We start from the raw sequence: 21770 nt of genomic DNA, 5'->3' as shown, positions 1-21770 counted from the left end.
AAAGAATTCAAAATGAGAAAGGCAAAGATTACAGGAAAGTCTGATAATAAAAGTCATTTTATGTAGCAGAATTTTTGTTTTATTTTCAACACATAGTAAGGCTGACACTATTTTAGGTGTATCTAATTGTGTGTTGACGCACTTGCACCGTGTTTCCTTATTTTCAACATTACAACGTCCCTAAGTACAAAGCAAGATTCATAAAGAAATGATTTGATGAATTTAGTGTAGATGGACTTGATCCCTGATCTCAAGCCCATCCTACACCTTTTGGATGAATTGAAAGGCTGACTGAGTCCACTAGGTCTCATCAGCCAACATCAGTAACCAACAACACTGACGCTCTTGTGACTGAGTGGGAGCAAACCCTTGCAGCCAGATTTCAAAGGTTTCAAAGTTTTCACAAAAGAGTCGGGCAGATTATTAGCAATATTTTGTCATGAAATGTCCACATATTCTTGACCATGTAATCTAGTCGCACAGAACAAACAATACCAATACCTTAGAATAATTGTTAATGCATGTCAATCTTTTCTTTGGTAGACTCAAACTTGCTGTAAACATCCCCAAACACCATTTTTAAATGTTTGATTCTGTCTACTTTTTAAAAGTATCATCAAAATGGCCACTGTCAGTAAGCAGTTAAATAATGTAAGGGTTTTGTTGTTTTTATAAAAACATCTTTAGTTCATGCTAGATTTCAAAAGGTTTTAATATTTGAATTACTACCACAAGACAGGGTTATCTTAAAGACTTTACACCTATAAAAAAAAAAGTTTAATTTAGCTTTGTTCAGATCCAGTTTCCCTATTCAAACACGTATAACATTATATCAACATTTATTTTGAAAAGACATCACTTCATGCCAGATGTTAAACATTCACATAGCCTGCAGTACATTTTAGTCACATAAAGATATTTGAATGATTGAGGTAGTTCTATTTCTGGAAACATGCATTTCACAGTCACAGGGGTGAAGCTCACTGTGATCTCTGTCCGTCAGGCTCCAGCATGGATTATCTTGTTCACCTGTGCCATAGACGTCCGTTGGTCAAAAATGATAAAAAAAAAAAAAAAAAAAACATCAAACAAATGCAGTCTATTACAATAATTGATAATTAAAACTGAAAGGCAGAAACAGGAACACAATCATAATATTAATTTCACTATACTTGGCAATACTATATACAAAATACTGTAATTTTGTATTGTATTAGCGCCATTTATTGTTTCTTCTTCCACGTATTTGACATAAACTTTTGAAAACATATATATTTCAGGATTTTCAAAATAAATGCACTTCCATATCTGGTAGTAACACAAACCATCCAATAGATATAAAAAAAATTACAATCAATAGACCAAGATTCATACCACATTGCTCAGCAGGAGGTGAATGAGTTTTGGTCAACCACTTGTTAGCAGTTTCAGTCATCTTCTCATTGTAGTGGTGAACTTTTGGTGGGAATCATTATTCTAGACTCCATGCTTCTGATCAAAGGCACTGAGAATAGACAGAGAGAAATGTGTTAATGAGTAAGCATTAACTGTTTTTGTTAAAATAGCACAGATGCTGTAAATTTCCATAAAAACAAAGTAAAACAGTGAAGTTCATGTTACAACTTTCAGCCAGAAGAGCAACAGATTTGTGACATATACAACTGTAGCTCTTGCAGCACCACAGAAAACACTGTACATTGTTTAGTTGCATATACAAGTAATTTAATAAGGAATATAGGAGCTTTGACTAAGTATTTGTGTGGGTAGAGTGTTTTTACCTGTATAATACACATTGACATCCCAACCCTCCTTCTGCCAGGCAGAGTTTCTCGTCTCCTTCCGGGACTGCAGGTTTTCATAAGCTGTATGACACCAAGCCATATACTTTATATCACATTATGTACAGATGGCTTTATGTCAGTCTAATAGATGCTCTGCATTACTGTGGATTCAAAATTAATGTAATAGGTTTGGTTAATTCCATTTGAGATTTCAACCCTTTCTCATATGCCACAAGCTTTAGATGAGGCACAAAATTTAGTTTAAAGTTCACTGCACCTCCTCTCCTATCCTTGAAACATGTATGTTTTGTTACTGTTATATTAAATATATCTTCAATATTTAGGGCTTTATATCATTATTTCACAAGACAATGGTTATTCATATGCATATTTGGTGTTGGGCATCCATCCTTCAGTGGTAGAGACGTTGGATACCATGTGGTACATTTCAAATAATAAAACAACAATTAAGTATATTGCTCTCAAGGCTTGATCAGGACATTACTAACATTCACCTTAAACATTTACTTAGTTGTGTGTTGCTGTACAAAAATGAATGGCCTATGAACCTGTTTTATTCCATGTGGCGTTTCATTTTTTCAGGTTGTTGTACTTTCAACATGGAAATCTATGATCGCTGACCTCAGTGGACAACAAACTAAAATATTTTAACCTACCTTTTTATTGATAAATTTCTTAAAATTTGCTTATACCCCGTCCTCAAAACCCAAAACAAGATATTTGAGGAGACATCGCACAGTACATATATACTCACCCCACAAGTGGTGAACTACATACAGGTCACCGATCTGTGAAAAGAAGCCGCCTACTGCCTCGTTGTTTTCTTGTCTGTATTTGATTGCCCGTGCCCTAGTGTAAGGCGTTATTTAGCTTAGATTGGAAAAAGGCAATGTGACTGATATCATGTACAATTTAAGCAAATTAACCTTGTCAAGCCTTACCAGTTATTGCCCCATTCAATCATGGTTCCTGGCTGAAACACACATGAGGTCAAACATTAATATGGTTCACAACTACAATACAACATTACATAGCTCCACTATTCCTTCACAAAGGCCAGTTCTTTTACATGAGCAAACACAGCCTAATCTTTGAAAGTGCTACAGTATTATCCAGCTGGCTTATTTTAAAAATATCAATTAACTCTGTGTGCCACAGCACAATCAGTCAACTCTGAATAAGTAAGTATACTAATCACACCACCTAGTCTTAATGTGCATTGTTCACTAAAAATGTGGCAGTCATATTGCATTTTGGGGCACCCCAACAGCTAAACGGTTATGGTGCAGCAGCACACCATGTACACATGTACAATGTCTGTGCAACATTGGCAGTTTGGCTCCTTTCCTGTCTGCTTCTCTGCAACCCACTGAGTAATAAAGGAAAATGTGCCCAAAAATAACTTTAAAAAAGGTAAAAATCTATAGATAAAATTAAATATACGTATATACACATTTCATTCTGTCTGTAGCTAGTGTTAGAGCTGAAATATGCCTTGCTGATAAAGAAGGATAACAGAAGATTTACATTACATTTTAAGGATAGGTGAAATTGTAGCCAGTAATATAAAAGGCTCCAGGAATCCAGCCTACTTTAAAGGCAAAAGTTTGTCAGTTAATAATACTGGCTACTGAATGTACCAAATACGGTTCCTATATTCAGTTGATGTGACAGCTGCCAATTTGACAGACAGACTGAAATGAAATGAAAGCCTGTTGCACAGCTAACTGAAAGAACCAGTGCACACTGACTGTGTAAACTCTCTTAGAGCTGAAGTAAAATCTATGGGGTAATATTAAATCCCATGAAAGTTATATTTTATTAGTGGATACCTTCAGGTAATAGGAGCGCATCTCATAGATGTTTGGTCCTGATCGAGGCAGGGGTTCATTCCAAAAACTGAACTCTAGAAGAAGTTGATTTCGCCTTGAAAGCAACATTTTCGCCCTGTCTTTCCGAAACTCTAAATATTCCTATAAAAAAAAGGAATATACATGATATTATTATTATACAGTGCTTTTCTGCTCCTTGGTTGTGAACCAAAACTCTGCAAAGTTGAGATAAAACTCAAATCAGTGTAGGTTGCACCTAGATTAGTTTATTCTTTGGCATTTCTATATTAAATTTCCTATTGTGTGTAACAAACCTTGTTACTATTCAGCTTCTTCAGGCATTCAGTCAAGGCTGGGTAGCCTCCTCTGTATCGCCATAGGTGCACTACAAAATCAAAACAGCAGATGTCACTGTAGCACTGTGTGAGGACTGGTGCCACCCACACAACTAAAAGATAAAGTATATTCATCAAATTTTAATCACTTTTTGCTGTCACTGACTGCTCTTGATGTATATTATACACTGTAAATCATCATATGTAGAATGAGTGGTGTTGCTGGTGAGTCATCTGGCAGTTACTGTACATTTTTCTGTGATGTTCAGGCACACTGTAGCCACTCAAACTAAGTGTTTATGAGGCCTTGAGACAGAAAAGTGCACCCAGCCTTTGACACAAACAGTGACTGTGGTCAATAAAAGGCAAAACTTTTCATCATGTTTTCTATTTAGTGTATCATCACTTATGCTTACCGGCTTGGTCCTGTTCTCCATACCAGGTATTCCAGCTTCCAACCACCTCACATGGGTAGTCCTGGTCCTGATGGAGCCTATTTTGCACCTCACCCCTGAAGTCAGCATGACATAAATAGATTTAAAAAAATAATAATAATAAAGAGAGATAAATACACACTCTTCATATACACACACACACACACACACACATTCTGTGAATGTGTATAAAATTGTATTTGATTTGACTGTCACAATATTTTTCTGAAATCTGTCTCAAGTTTCAAGACACATTAAAGACAAAAACATTTAATCAAACACAACAGCATACTTAATACATAATATTTATCACATCAGACATTATGGAAACAACTTGACTGTATTACAGCTATAACTGCTCACACTCATCTTCAGTATTTAATCTAAAACGAAGAGCCCAAACTCTCATTTAACAGTTTGACAGACTGAGAAGCTGAGATAGGCTGTCACTTCACCGTGATGCCCACAGAGAGGGCACTCAGCATAAAGTTTACATTATCCAACTTGCTATTATACCCAAAGACATTATTCTTATTACCTCAGTTTTACGCTAAATTAACCTTCCACTCCATTACAACAAAATAATGACACCTTAACAGGGAAACCTGCATCATAAACAAAATCAATTAGCTTGTCATTGACTCAAAAATATCAAACTTTTTTTTCCACCTGATTAAATGGAAATATTTTCTATAAATATACATTGTTTACAATGTATGAAATCAAATAAAAGGACAAAAAAAAACATAACTTGATTGGTAAAATAAATGCAAGGAAATTTTAAAAGCAGTGAACACACTCACTCCAGACTGTTGTATGCTTCCAGACACTCTGGTTTGACGTTGTGAACTGAAAAAGAGCCAGACTTTTCAGAAATGGGTGTTTTTTTTTTTACCCCCCAAATACAAGCCAACAATCAAATTCTTCAACAAAGTAATTTCACACTCCAATTCAGCAAAGACTTCTATATACAAAACGGATTCACTTTCAATAGGTTATAGGCTACGGCTGATAGAGTGTTCAGATTGAAATCCCTACATTGTGTGATGTACACCACAAAAAAAAAAGATCAAAGCCCAAAGAGAGTGAGAGATTTTTCTTCAGGAGACAGACACTGCAGACTCAGAAGAAAACCAGACAAATTGCTCTGATTTCACTGACAAAACTTTACATACTTGATAAATCGTACTATTAAAGAATAACTTGTTGCTGCCTGTATGCAGTGTTGTGCTCATCTCTCATGTTAATTTCAATTTTCGCTGAAGTCACTGAGGCCAGTGTGGATTGTATTTAACAAACATGATTTATTTAGCTGATTTCTGCAGACAAATGATGATACACTGTTGACACTCAAAACTGAATCAGTTCATTAGAGTACGATGTAAGTGTATCACAGTCACTTATGTTTGGTACTCTGCAACCCTGTGCTTAAAGAAGATAAACTTTCACATGTGAGCAAGTAAAAGGTGGGATGCCTACACTGAATTTTGTACAGGTTGCTGGTCTCTTTCTTTGACAGCAGGTTGGAGTGGGCATCTTTCCTGGCATCGACTTTGTGCACAAATACGGAACGGAACCAGCCTTTGTTGCTGCTCTCTGAAAAACTCCTACACAGAAACAACATGAAAGAAAGTTTCACAAAGGCTCAAAGCAATGACATAAACCAGAGTTGTTGTCAATATAAAAAAGAAAAACTTAAAAAAAAAGATGAAGATGTGATGACATATGGGCTAAAAGATAGTTAGGCTAACACGTTGATATGAAACACATGCACACTGTGTTACTGAGTGGGCTGAATACCGTAGCTTGTGTCTTCACCATAAAACTTCCTTTCACACACTCTGGAGTGATCAAAAGAGGAATATCATTCACTTTTTACAACTATTGTTACAGTCTAAGAGACAATCAGCATTTGAACATGAATAACTGTCTGTCAGTCAGACAGCAGAGAAATATGACTTGAATCCATCTTGTGTTCAGCCTGCACTTTCAGAATCTCCTCCAGGGAAACTGAATTGTTGAAGACAATAACAGTGGCGCTGAAGTGAACTGGGACCATTCTGACCAGTAATACTGCTACATCAATGTCAAACAGAGTTATTAATGGCTCAAGATGCATAGCAATATTACTGGCATTTAAATAAGTGATGATGAAACTTGAAAAATGTTGAAAGTACTGTCTTATATAAAGAGTAAATGCTTAAAATTCATAGGAGAAATGGACTAATAATATTTATAAATGAAATTAAAAGAAAAATGGTCAACTGCTTCAACAGCTACACAAACTGCATCCATTCATATGTAGTGATAAATGCACACTTGATGCCACACTCAGCTGGGCATCAAATCCAAGGACGTTTTAATGGCGTTCATAGCCTTTTTGCAGATTCAGAACTTTGAAACCCTTTAAAGCTGCTTTCATGTCAACATTAACCTCAATTTCCAGATTGTTTGCAGGATTTATTGTGCTGAACCAAAACCAGCCTAAGAAGAACAGCTGCTATATACCCACTTATGGATTAGGGAGCTATTATCTGCATGTTTACTTTTACATGGCACCTTCAAGGCCATCTGTTAATTCACAAACACTTTCTAATTTTATTATAACTTTCAAGGTCAGTGGGACGTCTCTTTTAATAACCTAATGGGCCAGCAGCTTTAATTTGGAGCTATAATTAGAATAAATTCCCCATGGCACCCTCTCAAAAATAACAGTGATATTCCAGCCAGCCACAGGGTAAATGCGTGTAAAGTGTGGAGACACAGGTAAGTTGTAGTAACATTTAGTGTTGCTTTACAGGACAAAGTTCACAGATCCCGCAAATGATTAAAGGTGGTTTGTGGGAAAGGGTTATTGTTGTTGTGTTAATAATGACCCTAGTTTCTGCCATAAAATTAGAGCACACCAACGTTACACACGGATTCATAATAACGTTAGGGGTTAACCAGTACGATTAGCAAAAGAAAGAAACAGAAAAACTTAAAAGTGGATTTAGCAACAAGACGACGATTGCAAAACAAAGGAGGTTTGGTTTAACGTTACGCTAGCTGTATGGCAAACATCTAAGTTAGCTAAAAGTATGTTAAGCTACATTATGTTTAGATTTTGAATTGATTCCTAACTAACGCGATATTTCATGTCCTAGTTTGGGCTTTTATAATACAGCGATGGTTAGGTACCGTTAGCTAATATCACGTTAGACAGACCTGCTTTAGCTAATATTTTACTAAAATTTCTTTACCTGGTCGCCTGGTGGAGATTTACAGAATATCTGTAAAACATCCTCCCTTGAGACCACACAAGACTAGTCGTCGCCATGTTCCTCTGCCAAATGAAAACTTCTCTTGAAATGTAAACACGCTAGTATAGTTAATGTTTACACCCCGTATCAGTACTAATTTGACCTGCGCCAGCCCGCCGGAGATTTAAAACACGACTGAGTGACGCAGTACGCACAGATCAATACGCACAATCAATCAGACATGATTAGTTGAGGGTGCCTTTCACTGATAATGAGAAACCTTAAAACAAAACCCATCAATGACTGCTTCCATTTTATGGGTACCTTGTTTGTGTAACGTTAATACTTGAATACGTTAATAACGTTATGTAACAATAATAATAATAGTTTTTAAAATCATCCCACAGCACTAAAATGCCTGCCTTTAGCATTTTACTGATTTGATTACTAATTCATTTATAGTTATAAAAGAAAGTACATTATCAGGAGTAAAAATACTCATTATGATGAATAATTATTTCAAATAGTTAAACTAAATTAATAAACTTATTAACTGAATTACTGTATTGTAATAATAGACTATGTAAGTAGCTTTGGTCCAGATTTTTATTTATTTATTTTAATGGAAAAGCTCGTTCTCAGCAAAGGAAATACAAGTACAACCACAGTTATATAGTGGTGCAAAAAGTACCCCGAAAATTCTTGAGCCATGTAATTCTACAAAATATAAAACTCATATAAAATACAATAGGAACCTCAACATTGTACTTATAGTAAATTGTAAGATTTTACATATTTGGGTGTTTTTATGGACAATAATATCAAATCAAATGAGTGGGCTGTATATTATTTCTGGGTGTGTGTAGGAGGGATACATATCTCCAAATGACAGTTTACTGAACATTGAGTTGTCCTGCTGCAGGAAACAGGTCTCTTATCTAATAGTGGACTATTCTTTGAAATCTGGTTTCGCTATTAGAATAGTCATGCAGTACTTAAATCTTTTTTGTGCAACCCACTTTCATTTCTTTTTTGTACACAATGTGGTGCTCTCTGATCCTCTTCATCATTCTACCCACTGACATTATGTAACATTAAATCAGATCATACCTAAAAAGAATCAAACTCAGTATCTGTATTGTATGTCCATGTCCAATGACTTTAACAACGCTGTGTTTCAAGCAATAGCTGCACACATGCTGTGTATGTTTTTGGAAAACTACCTCTGAATTATCTTTATTTTCATTTGATTGCATATTTAACAAGTTTTATTTCATCTAGACATGTTTTATTCAGAGGAATATGCTCTCAAAAATGGCATCAAAAATGTAATCTCTTTAAAAATGATGTTCTTGCAGGCATCCTGCCTTTGGTTCATCTGTTGACAAAATGTCCACAAGGCTTTGACAAGACTCTTTCCATCTTTTCTGGCATAAATGTACAGCACTTACAGTATAATACTTTTCAAGCCTTTGCTTTTCTGAATGTGCCAATTCTGCCCCCATGCTTTACTGTAAGTGCAGGGAATATTTCTTTCACTGCCGTATACAAGCCTTCAAAATCCTGGTTCAATGTGATGTCCTAAAAAGAGTAATGAACAAAGTAAGTTTGCCTCCTGCAAAAAGAAGACGATGTGCAGAAATTCCCACAGAAGTGACATATGTGTGGCTTACCGAAAACTCTAATGCCTCCATAGCTGAATGAGGGTTTTCCTGTATAGCCTTGAGGATCCCACAGCACCCGACATTCTGGATGGGGTTCATGCCCATCTGAAAAATGAAAAACATTAGAAATCTAAGAATAGGACAACACTGCTGATGGGGTTTGGGTTATGTGGATGATGAAATAAGCTGTTAGGGCTATTATGGCTTTTAAAAATTGACCAAAACAAAAGAGTTCTTTTGACCAAGGAGTGAGAAATCAATGCCAGTTTCATATTTGAGCTGGAACCAGGACCCAATTAACTTAGTTTAGTCTTGCTTAGTATAAAAAAAATGGAAACACATAGCTTGGCTTTGTCCAGTGGTAACAAAATACACCTAACAGCACCTCTAAAGCTGACAATTTCCTATTAATGCTGGGCTATGTGTTGTAATAATTCTTGGTTGGGACCAGTAGCTTCCTGGAGTAATTGCTGGTTCTCAGAGCCAAGAAATAGCTGGGTATCTAACACCCCCATAAAACAGCCAATCTTTCTTCTTCCTTTTGCATTTCAGTTCAAGTTATAAAGTGATCATTTGCGGACTGGTAGCCAGACAATTGGATAGAGCTTGTATAGCTCTTCCCCCCTGCTTCCAGTCTTTATGCTAAGCTAAACAGCTTCTAGTGGTAACTTCATGTCTATTGTTGTACAGGCATAAGAGTGATACCAATCTTCTCATCTAACTCTCTACCAGAAAACAAATGAATATTCCAAAATATTGAGCTACATTATACAGAAGTGAAAGAAAAAAAACTGATGACAAGCAATTAGGTGCTATTAATGCAAATACAAATCATAATTAATTAATAATTAATTGAGCTTTCAAACGGATCAATTCTTTTGGATCTTGGACTGCTAGATTTACCTGCTTACAATAAATTTATGTAATCGAATGTCCAAACTCTATTTTCAAAACAGGTGAACACATATGGTCAACATCAAATGCTCAGGTGGTAACTTAAGTTAGTGTCTTCTCTATGTATTTTTCAAGCAGTTAAAATGAGCCCCTGAAGACTCACCTTGGGCGTTGACATTAAAACAAAGTATAGTGATCCATTTATTTATTCCATTTTATCCAGTGATGCCCCCCACTGCTTTTGAAGCTGGAACCTATCTCTTTTCTACAACTTACATTCAGGGATTTGATAGTTTTGTTTACTTTAAGGCCCATGGCGAGACGGATGGCTCCTTCAGGGGGTATTCGATTGTTACTGTGGCGAGAAACACAAACAGAAAACCAAAAAAAGTGTGTTGGAGTGTGAGGGAAGCAATCATAAAGTGCTATTTTTTAAATGGTATTATTTATCTATGAAGCACACATGTCTGAAAATTTGTGAGGCAAGCTTGGCATTGCTTGAGGAGTTAAACAAGAGGTAGAAGAAAGTAGTCCAATTACTTAATTCCCTTAAAGAAAAAGATGAGCGCTGTTTAAGATTTACTGTTAAAAGTGCAAATCTGGTGGCACAAATTCACCTCATCAGGAGTTTCATAAAGGATATCTTGTGACTCACAGGTAGCACCAAACTAGGTAAATCACATTATTTGCTCCCAGACGTGATTTATAAAGGAATGAAACTGAAGTTGCAATCTCTGCCCTTTTAACTCCATGACTGTTATCTAATCTAATGATCAGAAACCAGGAGAACAAAGGCTCTTACCTCACATCCAACTCCTCCAAAACGTTGTTCTCTTTCAGAGCCTGTCCTAGAGCGACGGCTCCTTCTTTACTAAAGCCATTAAATGACAGATCCACTGTTCTAAGGAAAATGTTTCCCTAATAAATAAGACAAGGAATGGTCTTTGGTAAAGTGAGATTTAGAAAAAGATGCTTAGCCATCTCAAGTTCAATGACAGATTTTCTAACAAGACAACAGAGGATCCAAGAAACAATTAAATTAAATATGAGAGTGCAGTACACATCCTGATGTAATAAACCTCTCAGGACCTGAATCAGTCAGCTTACTGATCAGGGTTTCATTGACCATCTTGGTCATTAAGATATGGAAAGAAAAAACCCTGCTGCACCATTTGCTATGACAAGCTTGATGAAAAACAAGGCCAGGGGTGTTTCATAAAGTAGGATAAGCAGGTTAGTTTAGTTGTGATAGTGGCTCCTCTCCAGATTTTCAACACTGCCAATTCATTTTTCATTAAAAAAGATTTTGTGTTGTGCACACTATATGGACAAAAGTGTGCAGACACACCTGTACAGCTATTTTTAGCTCTTTGTCTAGAGCTATTTGTCACAGGATAAGGATAAGGATAATTGACTGTGGTTCAGTGGGTAGAGCAGTCGTCTCCCAACCGGAGAGTTGGAGCTTTGAATCACGGTGCCTGTAGTCCACGTGTCGAAGTGTCCTTGCGCAAGACATTGAACCCCAAAGTTGCCCCCAATACTTAGAGCCATCGGTTAAGTTGGTGCCACAGATGGCTGTCTCAAACTTCCAAATTTGTGGAAACTATTTGGGAAATTCCTCTCTTGTTTCAAAATGATGACATCCCTGTGCACAAACCTAGGTACATAAAGAAATGCTTTTCTAAGCTGGATGTGGAAGGACTTAATTGGTCCGCCCTGACCTCACCTTTATCCAACACCTTTGGTATCAACCAGACTGAGGCGTCACCTTAAAACACAATAATAAGGATGGACTGCACTAATGCTCTTGTGTCCAAATGCCAACAAATGTGTAGTCAGGTTCAAAGTTTTTCTGAGAAGCCTTAACAGAAGAGTAGAATCTCTTAGTAGCATATTAATGCTCAAATTTTTTGTATGGGATGTTTAACAAACAAATTTGGCTTTATTGTTTGGGAATCCACAAGTTTTGGGCCAAGTACTATATGAGTAATACATGATTTATTCCGTTTTAAAAAGAGCTATTATAAGTGCTTTATTCTAACATTATAGCAGTGTTCTAAATCTAACTTGCATGATTCATTATTCAGTGCTGTCATAAAAGAGCTTAAAATATGTCCTTGTCCAAGACTTCACAGTATTTATTTGTGGATCTTCCTTTCTTTTGCATGAGTTCAAAATTTAATATAGTCTAGTGTTCTAACATTGATTTTCAGGTGCATTACCCCGAGGCCATTGGCCAACATCACAGCTCCTCTTCTTGTAATGCAGTTCCAAGACAGACTTAGTGATCTCAGTCCTGTGTTCTCTGACAGAGAGTCCCCAAGGATTTGCCCTTAAGATAAAAAAAAAGTTAAATCACTGGCAGCATGACAAAATAGAGTCTGACTGTGTGTTTCATGGTCTTAAAGCACTAGTGAATTCATCCCAAAGAGAAAAATCCCCATCATCGTCTCCCTGCACTATTGCAAGGATAAGAAACTGCATGTTTTCTAATCACAGAAAAAGATGCTATTGGTGTGTGCTGGCTGGAAAAACAATAACACTAATACACCAATAGCAGCATAGCATGAATGTCAGAGTGGATGATCGGTATACTTTCCCTCAGAGACCTACTATAAGGAAGAGTACACACAAAATGCATCAGGATGTCCTTTGATATTTCAGCAGTAGAGAAAACAGAATTGAGTACGTTGAAATGAATCACAGCAATGAGACACAATGGTGTCCAGTTCCCTCGAGACAAATTTATTTTCAGTTACCTACATTGAATGCTCAAAACAGCCTCTGCTGCCATTTTTCCACATGCTTGTCAGAAAGCTCCTCTGCATGATAACTGAAATCGGTCAAATAAGACCGATGACTTCATGAGCTTCTTTACTAATAAAATCACAACTATTAGAGAAAAAAATTGGTCGGACCACTCCCACAGCTCTCACGGATGTGCCATCTACTACAATGGCTTTAGAAACATCTGTAAGACCTCATTTATACTTGGACTACTTCTCTCCCATAGATCTCTCTGAGTTGACCCCAACAATTGCTTCATCTAAATCATCAACATGTCTCCTGGACCCCATCCCGACCAGGCTGCTCAAAGACATCTTTCCCCTAATCAACACATCCATACTAGATCTGATTAACCTCTTCCACACAAACTGAAATTAGTCACGTCATTCCACAGGGCTCTGTGTTAGGTCCAATTCTTTATACATGCTCCCTTTAGGCACAGCATAAATTTCCATTGCTATGCAGATGATACTCAGTTATATTTATCTATGAACCCAAACAAATTAGATCAGCTGGTCAAACCTCAAGCATGTCTTAAAGACATAAAGGCCTGGATGACCTGTAACTTCTTACTAACTCTGACAAAACCAAAGTCATTGCGCTTGGGCCTGAAAATGTTAGAAATCTGCTGTCTAACTATATAGTTACTTTAGATGACATAGCTCTCACCTCCAGTACTAGTGTGAAGAACCTTGGAGTCATTTTTGAGCATGATATGTCCTTTAAATCACACATAAACCAAGTCTCTATAACTGCCTTCTTTCACCTGCGCAATATTATGAAAATCAGGAGCATCCTGTCTCAAAGTAATGCTGAAAAACTGGTCCATGCATTTGTTACTTCCAGGCTGGACTACTGTAACTCTTTACTATCAGGATGTCCCAATAATTCCCTAAAAAGCCTCCAGTTAATCCAAAATGCTGCAGCCAGAGTACTGACAGGAACTAGCAAGAGAGATCATATCTCTCCCATATTAGCTTCTCTCCACTGGCTCCCTGTAAAATTCAGAATAGAATTCAAAATCCTTCTCCTATGGAACCAACTCCCAGTCTCAGTTCAGGAGGCAGATACCCCCTCTACCTTTAAGACTAGACTTAAGACTTTCCTTTTTGATAAAGCTTATAGTTAGGGCTGGATCAGGTGACCCTGAGCCTTCCCTTAGTTATGCTGCTATAGGCCTAGGCTGCTGGGGGGCCCCATGATGCTCTGAGCTCCTCTCCTCTCCTCTCCTCACCACCCTCCGCCCACCAAGAGCCGGGGTTTGTCGGAGGTTTCTTCTGTTAAAGGGAGTTTTTCCGGTCGTCAAGTGCTTGCTCAAGGGGGATTTGTTGGGTTTTCCCTCTGTAATAATAGTGATAACAGTAATGTCTAGATTATACTTTGTGAAGTGTCTTGAGATGACTTTTGTTGTGATTTGGCGCTATACAAATAAAATTTGATTTGATTTGATTGAAATATTGTCCTCGCCATAGTTTGCTGCTGCTTGCTGTCCTGTGACTGTTTAGCAATGACGCTACACCATTAGAGCAAACTCTTGGTTTTATGAGAATGGTTTCAAAGAAATCTCATCATAGTTGACATACCAGTAATTGCATATAATAACTACAATTAAATTTTGTTTTAGCTGAGCATCTGTCTTTTATAAAATTTTATAAATTATGGCCAGGTCAAACTAACACAAACAAATAGAATTCAGACATCCTATTTAAATAAATATATTCCCTGTCAAATTTTTTTCTATATGGCCAAAAGTATGTGGACTTATTTATTACTGTAGCCTACTCATTTCTGTTTCTATGTGTTGGTGTAGTTTTCTTTTTGTACTGTTTCTCATAGTTTGGGCTTTTAGTCACTTTAAAGGAAATTCAGAGAATAGATATTGATATATTTTAGATAGTGGTGTGCTTCCAAATCTGTCTAATTTTTAAGCCTAAATCTCTGACCTCAGCACCATCCAACACCTTTGTGATGAACTGGAATGCTAACTACAAACCAGATCTTATTACCCAACATTGTTCCTGGGCCTTACTAATGCTCAAAAATCTGGTGGAAGAGTAGATGCTGTTTCAGCAGTATCTTAAACAGCTTAGGTTTTGGAATGAGCTGCTCAACAAATATTGTGTTTTTGTGTTGACAATGCTTTGTTAAGCTGTCCATGTACTTTTGGTCCATAAAATGTGTGTGTGTGCATGTGTGCATTTATTTTATTTCATTTGGCTCAAATTAAAGTGCACCAAGAGAGAGCGGGAAAGCTCTGCCCTAAGAAACTGGACTCATAACTTCTGGGTTCTGACATTCAGCTCTACAAAATGGGGGCCATGGGCAGCATTTCATTCTCTGAAAAGCTATGACCTCACAGAAAATATAAGACCTTCACTATTTATAGAAAATTGCTGTGCTACCTGCACGCTCTCCCAGAGCATTGTGGCTGAGGTCAAGGTGCTGTAGCTTGGTGTTGGTGACAAGAGCTGGACCAAGATTTTCAGCAGACTGGTCTGTGAAATTGTTTCCTGACAAGGTAAGGCTCATGAGGGTGGTGTTCTCCTTAAGCATACCAGCTATGGCTTTGGCCCCATAATCTCCAAGATTGTTGTCTGATAGGTCCACCTCTGGGATTGACACACAGATACACAGGTCAAAAGTCATACATGGTGAAAAGAAGCCCAGTTAAAAGAACAATGTGTAGCAGGTAAAGCTGATATGATTCTGAAACCTCCTTTTATCAAAGCTTCGAAGGTCATGTCAAAGCAGCGCAACAATCTCCCATCACTAAAAGGGTCCAGAATCACATGTGAAAAGTGTTCTAGCTTTCTTTATTACAGTTACATTTGGTAACAGAACTATTACTGCTTTAGAAACATCCAAAATTATTCCCTTTCTTAAAGGCTAAATATTGTTAGACATATTCACTCATCCTCTCCCTTCCCTGAGGAAATTCCCCTGGGAAGAAAATACAGACGACTTCATTTTAAATCTAAGGAAGTTCCCTGAAGCTATTTTACTGTTGAATGGCAAACCTGTGGCGGTCATACCTGCCATTTTTAGCCACAGTAGCAGTATGGCTCTGTAGCAGTGCTGACTGGTTCACCACTTGGATCCAAACTTAAATATCTCAATAGCTATTGGTGATACTGGTAAGGAATCTTGTGCAGACATTTGTGGACCTCAAAGCTCTACTGACTTTGATAATCCCCTGGCCTTTAATGCTACCAGCAGGTTGACATATTTGGTTTTACTGAAATACCTGTTCTTGCCCAATGTCAGCTGGACATCCAGACCCCCTCACGACCATATTCAGGAATAAACTGCATAGATAATAGATGGATGAAATACCTGTAGCTTAACCACAGTTGGTCAGGTTACATGATTCTCAAATCATAATTCCTAATGCCTTTGGTGATGCCAAGAATAAATAGGATAAATCCAAATGAATAAATCTATCATAAATCTAAATAAATCACCATAGGATACATCTCTTTGGTGATCCCTTCACCCTTTACATACATTACCATCATCTGGTCAACTAAAAACTACTCTATTGTTCTACATATGAATAAAAAATTGGAATATCATTGAAAGCTGAATATTGATGCATGAAAAATGTTTAAAAAATAATGCGGGCACAGATCGACTGCATGACTCACAGGAGTCATTCACCAGAGATCCCTCTATAGGTTCCTGAACTACACATAGGGTACAGTATGACTGACATTTAACACAATACTAAAAAGAGACCCTGAATGTTAAAGCATGACCTGTGGCTTATAATTGGTTTAAGAGGGGTGTATGAGTGGGACTGGAGGTGGGAGACACAGTGAAGGAAAAGGAAAGAAAATGCATGCATGCTTGGGTGTCCACTAAAAACCACCTGTAATGTAACAGTTTTCCTTTAACATCTCGGCTATAGCAGCTCCGCCCATTCCCTCCATCCAATTATCTCTCAGGTTCAACTTTAGTATTGAAGTGTTGGTTGCCAAGGGAACCGCCAGTGCTTTGGTGCCCTGCAAACATACAACCAAACCCGCCTCAAAGTGAAATTCTTCTGTTTGTTCATTGTAGTCTTTTTTCTTATCTGTATTCCAGATAACAGAGGACAGTAGATGCATTGAAGCAGGTGGGCAGAGGAGAGAGAAGGGGTGGGGGGGGAGAGAGAGAATATTAAACCTGTGTGAGACAAATGAAGCAGAAGGGAGCTGTGAGGAGGCGTGGGTCAGAAATGAAGCTCGCAGAACATGAAAATTATAGTTTCTAGCACGGCAAATGAAAAAGTTGAATGCATGAAGCCTTATGTTAACTTGAGCTTTTAAAAAAGGAGAACAGATACGGCCCCATCAGAGGAGAGTGCAAAGTATCCTTCTGTAAGAACAGACAAGCCCATGAATCTGGACGAAGAGTTGGCAGCCACATTTAGTCACTTTCCTTTTTCTCTCTGTGATTGACAGGTGAAGAGTTTTTTTAAAATCCAATTTAATCTGCCTGCAAGATGTTACTGAGGGCAAGCCCTCCAGAATTGGCTAGTTAAGGAATGGGTTACTTTTTCAACTTGCATTTATAGCCTTATGGGTCAGTGGAAGCTGTAAAAATGTGCCATATGCAAAGTTGTTTTGCTAAGAGCTATACATTTTCACATCCTCTCAGTGAGAAATGTACAACCTCAGTGCAGTTTTACATCATTTAACCTGTTAAAAACATGTCAAACTCTGGGAGTTGTACCTGAAAATTATGCTCTAACATTCCCCATATTGTGAAAACATCATACTAATAATAGGCTGAAAATTAATTAATTAAAAAGATAAAATACATGAACCACCCCTTCCCCTCTAACAATTTTTGTCCAGTCCCTATCACACAATTAAATTACCTGAGGTCCCAAACAGCGATGTTTGATAGACAGCTCGTTATTGTTCATGTGCTGCAGGAAGTAAGAGGCCGGTACCACCTGTAACTTTTCACATGCCTCCATGTAGCATGACCGCCCTGTCAGGTCATATGCTTCCTCCTTACCTGGAACACAAATAAAGATGGTAGCTGTGGTGTGGGTTGGAATTGTGCACTGTCAATAGCTCTTTTAAAAAAGGAGGGATTCAAAAGAGATAAGGCACTTTCCCCTGGAGAAGGACCTTTTCAGCATGATATTGAAAACTTGCTCGTTGCTGATTTCGCCCTGTCAAGGGAGCTCATTCAGACCAGATGGTTTTCACTTCTGGTGAAAAGGAAGCCTGACACAAAGACTGAGATGAAATCATTAAGATGCAGAACAGGGCTCCACACGTGTGGGAGGGCGTGTGTAGGAGTTTCTGTTTTGCTTTTTGTTTTCTTTTCTGAAATCGTTTAGAGATTAAGAAGATGGAAAGGCAGAAGGAAAAAGATTAACAGATGGGGTGACAGGAGGGCTTTGCCTTATCAATGCATGTTCTGATCAAGATCAAATTAATACTCATGATCAAAATATCATTTCACATAGAAAATAACAGGATGAAATGGTTCATTTCAAACATGTCTCACATCACCAAGACATTTTCCCACTGATTCAACAGAGGGAACATCACACCCTTTATCATTAAATGTAATAACCCTCCCTCCAAATTCATCTCCCTTTCTATCTAAATCAACTTTCTCTATACCTCCGAGCTCCAAATCTGTGTCGTAATCGTCCTCACAGATCGCACTCTGCTCTCCTTCCAGCTCTTCCTCTTCATTCTCTTCCTCTTCCCCTTTCCCCTTGCCCTCTCTTTCACCTCTGTCATGTGCATTCCCATCAGGACTTGAGTGCTGGTCCTCTTGCCCACGCACGTCAACCTCTGTCTGGCTCACTCTTTGCTGGATGGGGAATGAGAAAATAAGACATCATGACCTGTAAAAGCTGGCTGCTGTTGGGGGCCTGAGAGAGGAGATTTGATGGATTTGCCATCAGGAGAATAAAACTGATACCTACACTTTGGACAACTGAGTACCATCATTGTGGATCGGCCAATTAAGCTAGTGTCCTTCTGTCCTTCCAGTCTTTGTAACTGCTTCCTTTTCCTTTCTACACACTCCTTTCTTCAGACCTCCTTTTAAGCTCTTGAACCAGTTTAATTTTACTGGTATTACACATGTTCTGGTGTACTTGTGGTGTGTCTGCATTTGAAAATGTATTGCTTTTGGACTACATTTCACATGCATATACCATTAAGTGTGCAGCCCTGTGATTAGACTACATAAGTGTAATTACAGCAGACATTCAGGGTTAGACCAAGTCCCCTCTGTTAGAGCCATTCATGCCAGAACACAGGTGAAAAGAGAAATTCATAAAAAGGAAACAGCAGCTCTTTAGCCTGTGTTTATGAGTGTACCCAAGGCAAGGAAAGTGCTCAGACATGTCTGGAAATGATGGTGTGGCTAAGATCTCCATTTCTAAAGCCTAATATATTCTTGCAGGTCTGTGACATGTTTTGAATTGTCACCATAAGTCCTTTGCTTACATCTAAGGCTTCATAAAAATCTGTACACAAACAGTCTCAGAAGTCTTCACTTGCCTACCTTGTTACTCAAGAGTTTACAGACTTGGCTGGATAGTGAGCTTCCTACCTCCCCCTGCTGCTGGTCACTTTCTGCCTCCGCGTTGTTGTCCTCCAGCACAGAATGCAGCAGCGTCTCCTTGACCAACTTCTTCCCGTGAACCATGATGGACACTGACTAATGGTTGTATTAAAAGTGAGAACAGTCTTTTGCTGCCTTTGTGCAGAAATTGCTGTCTAATTTATTTTTAGATCCTCATATTGGTAAAATACTTGAGCTGAGTGAAATCACTGCACTGCATTTGAGCAGCAGGTAGTGCAGTATGTGTTCATGCAACCTAGCTTGCTCAGCAGGAGGGTCAAACTCTTTGGGCTAATTAGAAAAGCCTCTGCCTCATTACTAACATCCAGTCACCAATGGGAGTTGTGTAATACTTGGATGGCATGTTTTGTTGACAGGTTGCCATGGTGCCGAGAGGCATCTGAGTGCCGACCAGCACTTATAGGCAGGAAGGGAAGCAAATAGCTTGTTTGCTGCAACTCTGTTCTTCAGTTTTTCAGAAAAAAGCTCTTTATCAGCATCTAAATCTGACCTTCAAACTAAATTGCTTCAACCTTAAACAATATCTAGTGCAAGAATAAGCCCTCCCAGTCTGGCTTTGTTCTTATATAAACAAGAAAAACAAACCAAGCAACTGTGTTGAGATATTGTGTAAATGTTTCTCTTTATTTGTAAGTAAATGCAAAGTCCTTGCAGTTGATGCATTAAAATGGAATATCCTTCATCAATTACACAAAGCACGAGCTGACTGGATCAAAGTTGGTCATAGCAGCAGCGATATGCAAATGGAAAAAGAAACCCCTCAAAAATGTTTTATCCCTCCAAAGCCTTACGAGAAAGGCAGGACCACCTCACGATACAGTTTCACTGACTGACAAGGTGCTGAGATTTTTAAATATGAAGAGGAGACAGAAGATCACCAAGCATTTATCTCATGCTGCAGTTTTATTCCCAAACCTAAAAGATACAGCATGAGAGACACCATATAGAATAGGCCTTTTTTTCTTTATCAAGCAGAATCATAGTACTCATTTACATAGTCAAAATACATTCTTAGAAAAGACTGAGGTGGTTCTCTTCATATTTTATACTATGTCTTTGAATATATATATATATATATATAAGCTTTATATAGAAGCTATATCTTTTGTTTTCTTGTTGCACATTTTACATCACAAACATTTTCTTGACGACTCTTGTTCCAACTGAACAAAATCTGTTTAAACAAATTATACAGAGGAGACGTTCATCCAGAATGAACAACAATGGGGACAATGGGAATCGCCCATTTTCTGCAGGCCGTAAAAAAGTGTTGAAAAAAACAAAAACAAACAGTCCCTGTTAGGGACGTTTGAAAATCACACTGAAATCAGTTAATCATGCTGATAGTTATTTTTAATTTGAATCAAAGACAGAGAGAGGGAACAAACAAGACTCCGAAGCTGACAAGAGAAGCCACAGGTCACTGCAAAGTAGGTGATCGATAAACAATGTGGCCCCAGCATGAATATATTCAAATTACAACCCTGACTCATTGGAAAGCAAAAGATGACAGCAGCAGTGCGATCGCCTCTTGTCTCTGAATGAAAAACTTCACTGGAACTGGAACACAAAGACCGAAATGCAGAGATCAAAGCTAAAAGCCATGTGGGCAGTTTCCTGTTAACCAAAACACCATCTGTGAGATTACATTTGCAGGCTTGTGACTCACTGCCTAATTCATGCTTATTTTAAAATCTGATCATTTTGACAAGGTAACATACAACAAGCAGTATATTCATGTAAAAACACACCTGAACACATGCATGTTTATACCCACTTGTATAGAGATGTGCACACGTCTTCTATGGCACATGCGCGCACAGACATGCATGCTGATGCTACTGAGCAGGCGTCAGGTCACAGTGAGAGGGTGGCGCGTCAGCAGCAGGGTCGTGTACAGTAAAATCAAGCAGTGACTTATAATGCTGGTAAACAGGACATGACTGGGCCAAGCTGGCAGCTGTGGTTATGACCTGGGCAGCAGAGTGTGCTAAAACAGACCCTTTTGCTTCCCTTAACAAAGTACTGTTACAGAGGTATTTTAATAATGATTTGACAGTTTAGGAAAAAACACTGAAGAGTAAGATGAGAAGACTGATGCCACTATAAAGTATGGTAAATATGGCCCTACATAGCCAGAAGCCACTTAGCTTTAACAAAACAAACCAAACAAAAAA

The 21770-nt window shown here is 38.1% G+C and overlaps 2 protein-coding genes across 3 annotated transcripts; both read right to left on the bottom strand.

The window, feature by feature from the left end:
* Positions 1-1079: 1079 nt before the first annotated feature.
* On the bottom strand, positions 1080-8023 carry nipsnap1 (nipsnap homolog 1 (C. elegans)). Its single transcript, XM_020598269.1, has 10 exons — positions 7646-8023; positions 5883-6010; positions 5207-5252; positions 4386-4480; positions 3949-4019; positions 3635-3775; positions 2744-2775; positions 2557-2651; positions 1779-1862; positions 1080-1504 (listed from the first exon to the last, which is right to left on the bottom strand). The coding sequence occupies exons 1-10, from the start codon at positions 7720-7722 to the stop codon at positions 1440-1442; spliced, it is 834 nt and encodes a 277-aa protein (XP_020453925.1). The 5' UTR covers positions 7723-8023; the 3' UTR covers positions 1080-1439.
* An 826-nt stretch (positions 8024-8849) lies between these two features.
* On the bottom strand, positions 8850-19872 carry lrrc74b (leucine rich repeat containing 74B). Of its 2 annotated transcripts, XM_020598267.1 has the most exons (10): positions 19561-19872; positions 18615-18810; positions 17852-17994; positions 16859-16991; positions 15393-15599; positions 12426-12535; positions 11006-11121; positions 10480-10558; positions 9319-9414; positions 8850-9226 (listed from the first exon to the last, which is right to left on the bottom strand). In XM_020598267.1, exons 1-10 carry the CDS (start codon positions 19654-19656, stop codon positions 9110-9112), a joined length of 1293 nt encoding a protein of 430 aa, XP_020453923.1. In that variant the 5' UTR covers positions 19657-19872; the 3' UTR covers positions 8850-9109. The 2 variants fall into 2 exon arrangements, with proteins under 2 accessions (XP_020453923.1, XP_020453924.1); XM_020598268.1 differs by lacking the exon at positions 8850-9226 and having other exon boundaries at positions 9340-9414; positions 10367-10558.
* Positions 19873-21770: the final 1898 nt, after the last annotated feature.

The sequence above is a fragment of the Monopterus albus genome, unplaced genomic scaffold (genome assembly GCF_001952655.1).
Source record: "Monopterus albus unplaced genomic scaffold, M_albus_1.0 scaffold37.1, whole genome shotgun sequence".
NCBI lineage: Eukaryota > Metazoa > Chordata > Actinopteri > Synbranchiformes > Synbranchidae > Monopterus > Monopterus albus.
This window is presented reverse-complemented; position numbering and strand designations above follow the sequence as displayed.

Excerpts from the sequence above, each read along its gene's own strand:
- nipsnap1 (XM_020598269.1), bottom strand. The coding sequence starts at position 7,722 with ATGGCGACGACTAGTCTTGTGTGGTCTCAAGGGAGGATGTTTTACAGA. Across the intron at positions 3,776-3,948 it reads AGAAGCTGAATAGTAACAAG|GAATATTTAGAGTTTCGGAA; the intron begins GTTTGTTACACA and ends TTTTTTTTATAG. Across the intron at positions 2,776-3,634 it reads TGCGCTCCTATTACCTGAAG|CCAGGAACCATGATTGAATG; the intron begins GTATCCACTAAT and ends TGTGTGTTTCAG.
- lrrc74b (XM_020598267.1), bottom strand. The coding sequence starts at position 19,656 with ATGGTTCACGGGAAGAAGTTGGTCAAGGAGACGCTGCTGCATTCTGTG. Across the intron at positions 11,122-12,425 it reads TGTTGGCCAATGGCCTCGGG|GGAAACATTTTCCTTAGAAC; the intron begins GTAATGCACCTG and ends CTTATTTATTAG. Across the intron at positions 10,559-11,005 it reads TTGGAGGAGTTGGATGTGAG|TAACAATCGAATACCCCCTG; the intron begins GTAAGAGCCTTT and ends TTCTCGCCACAG.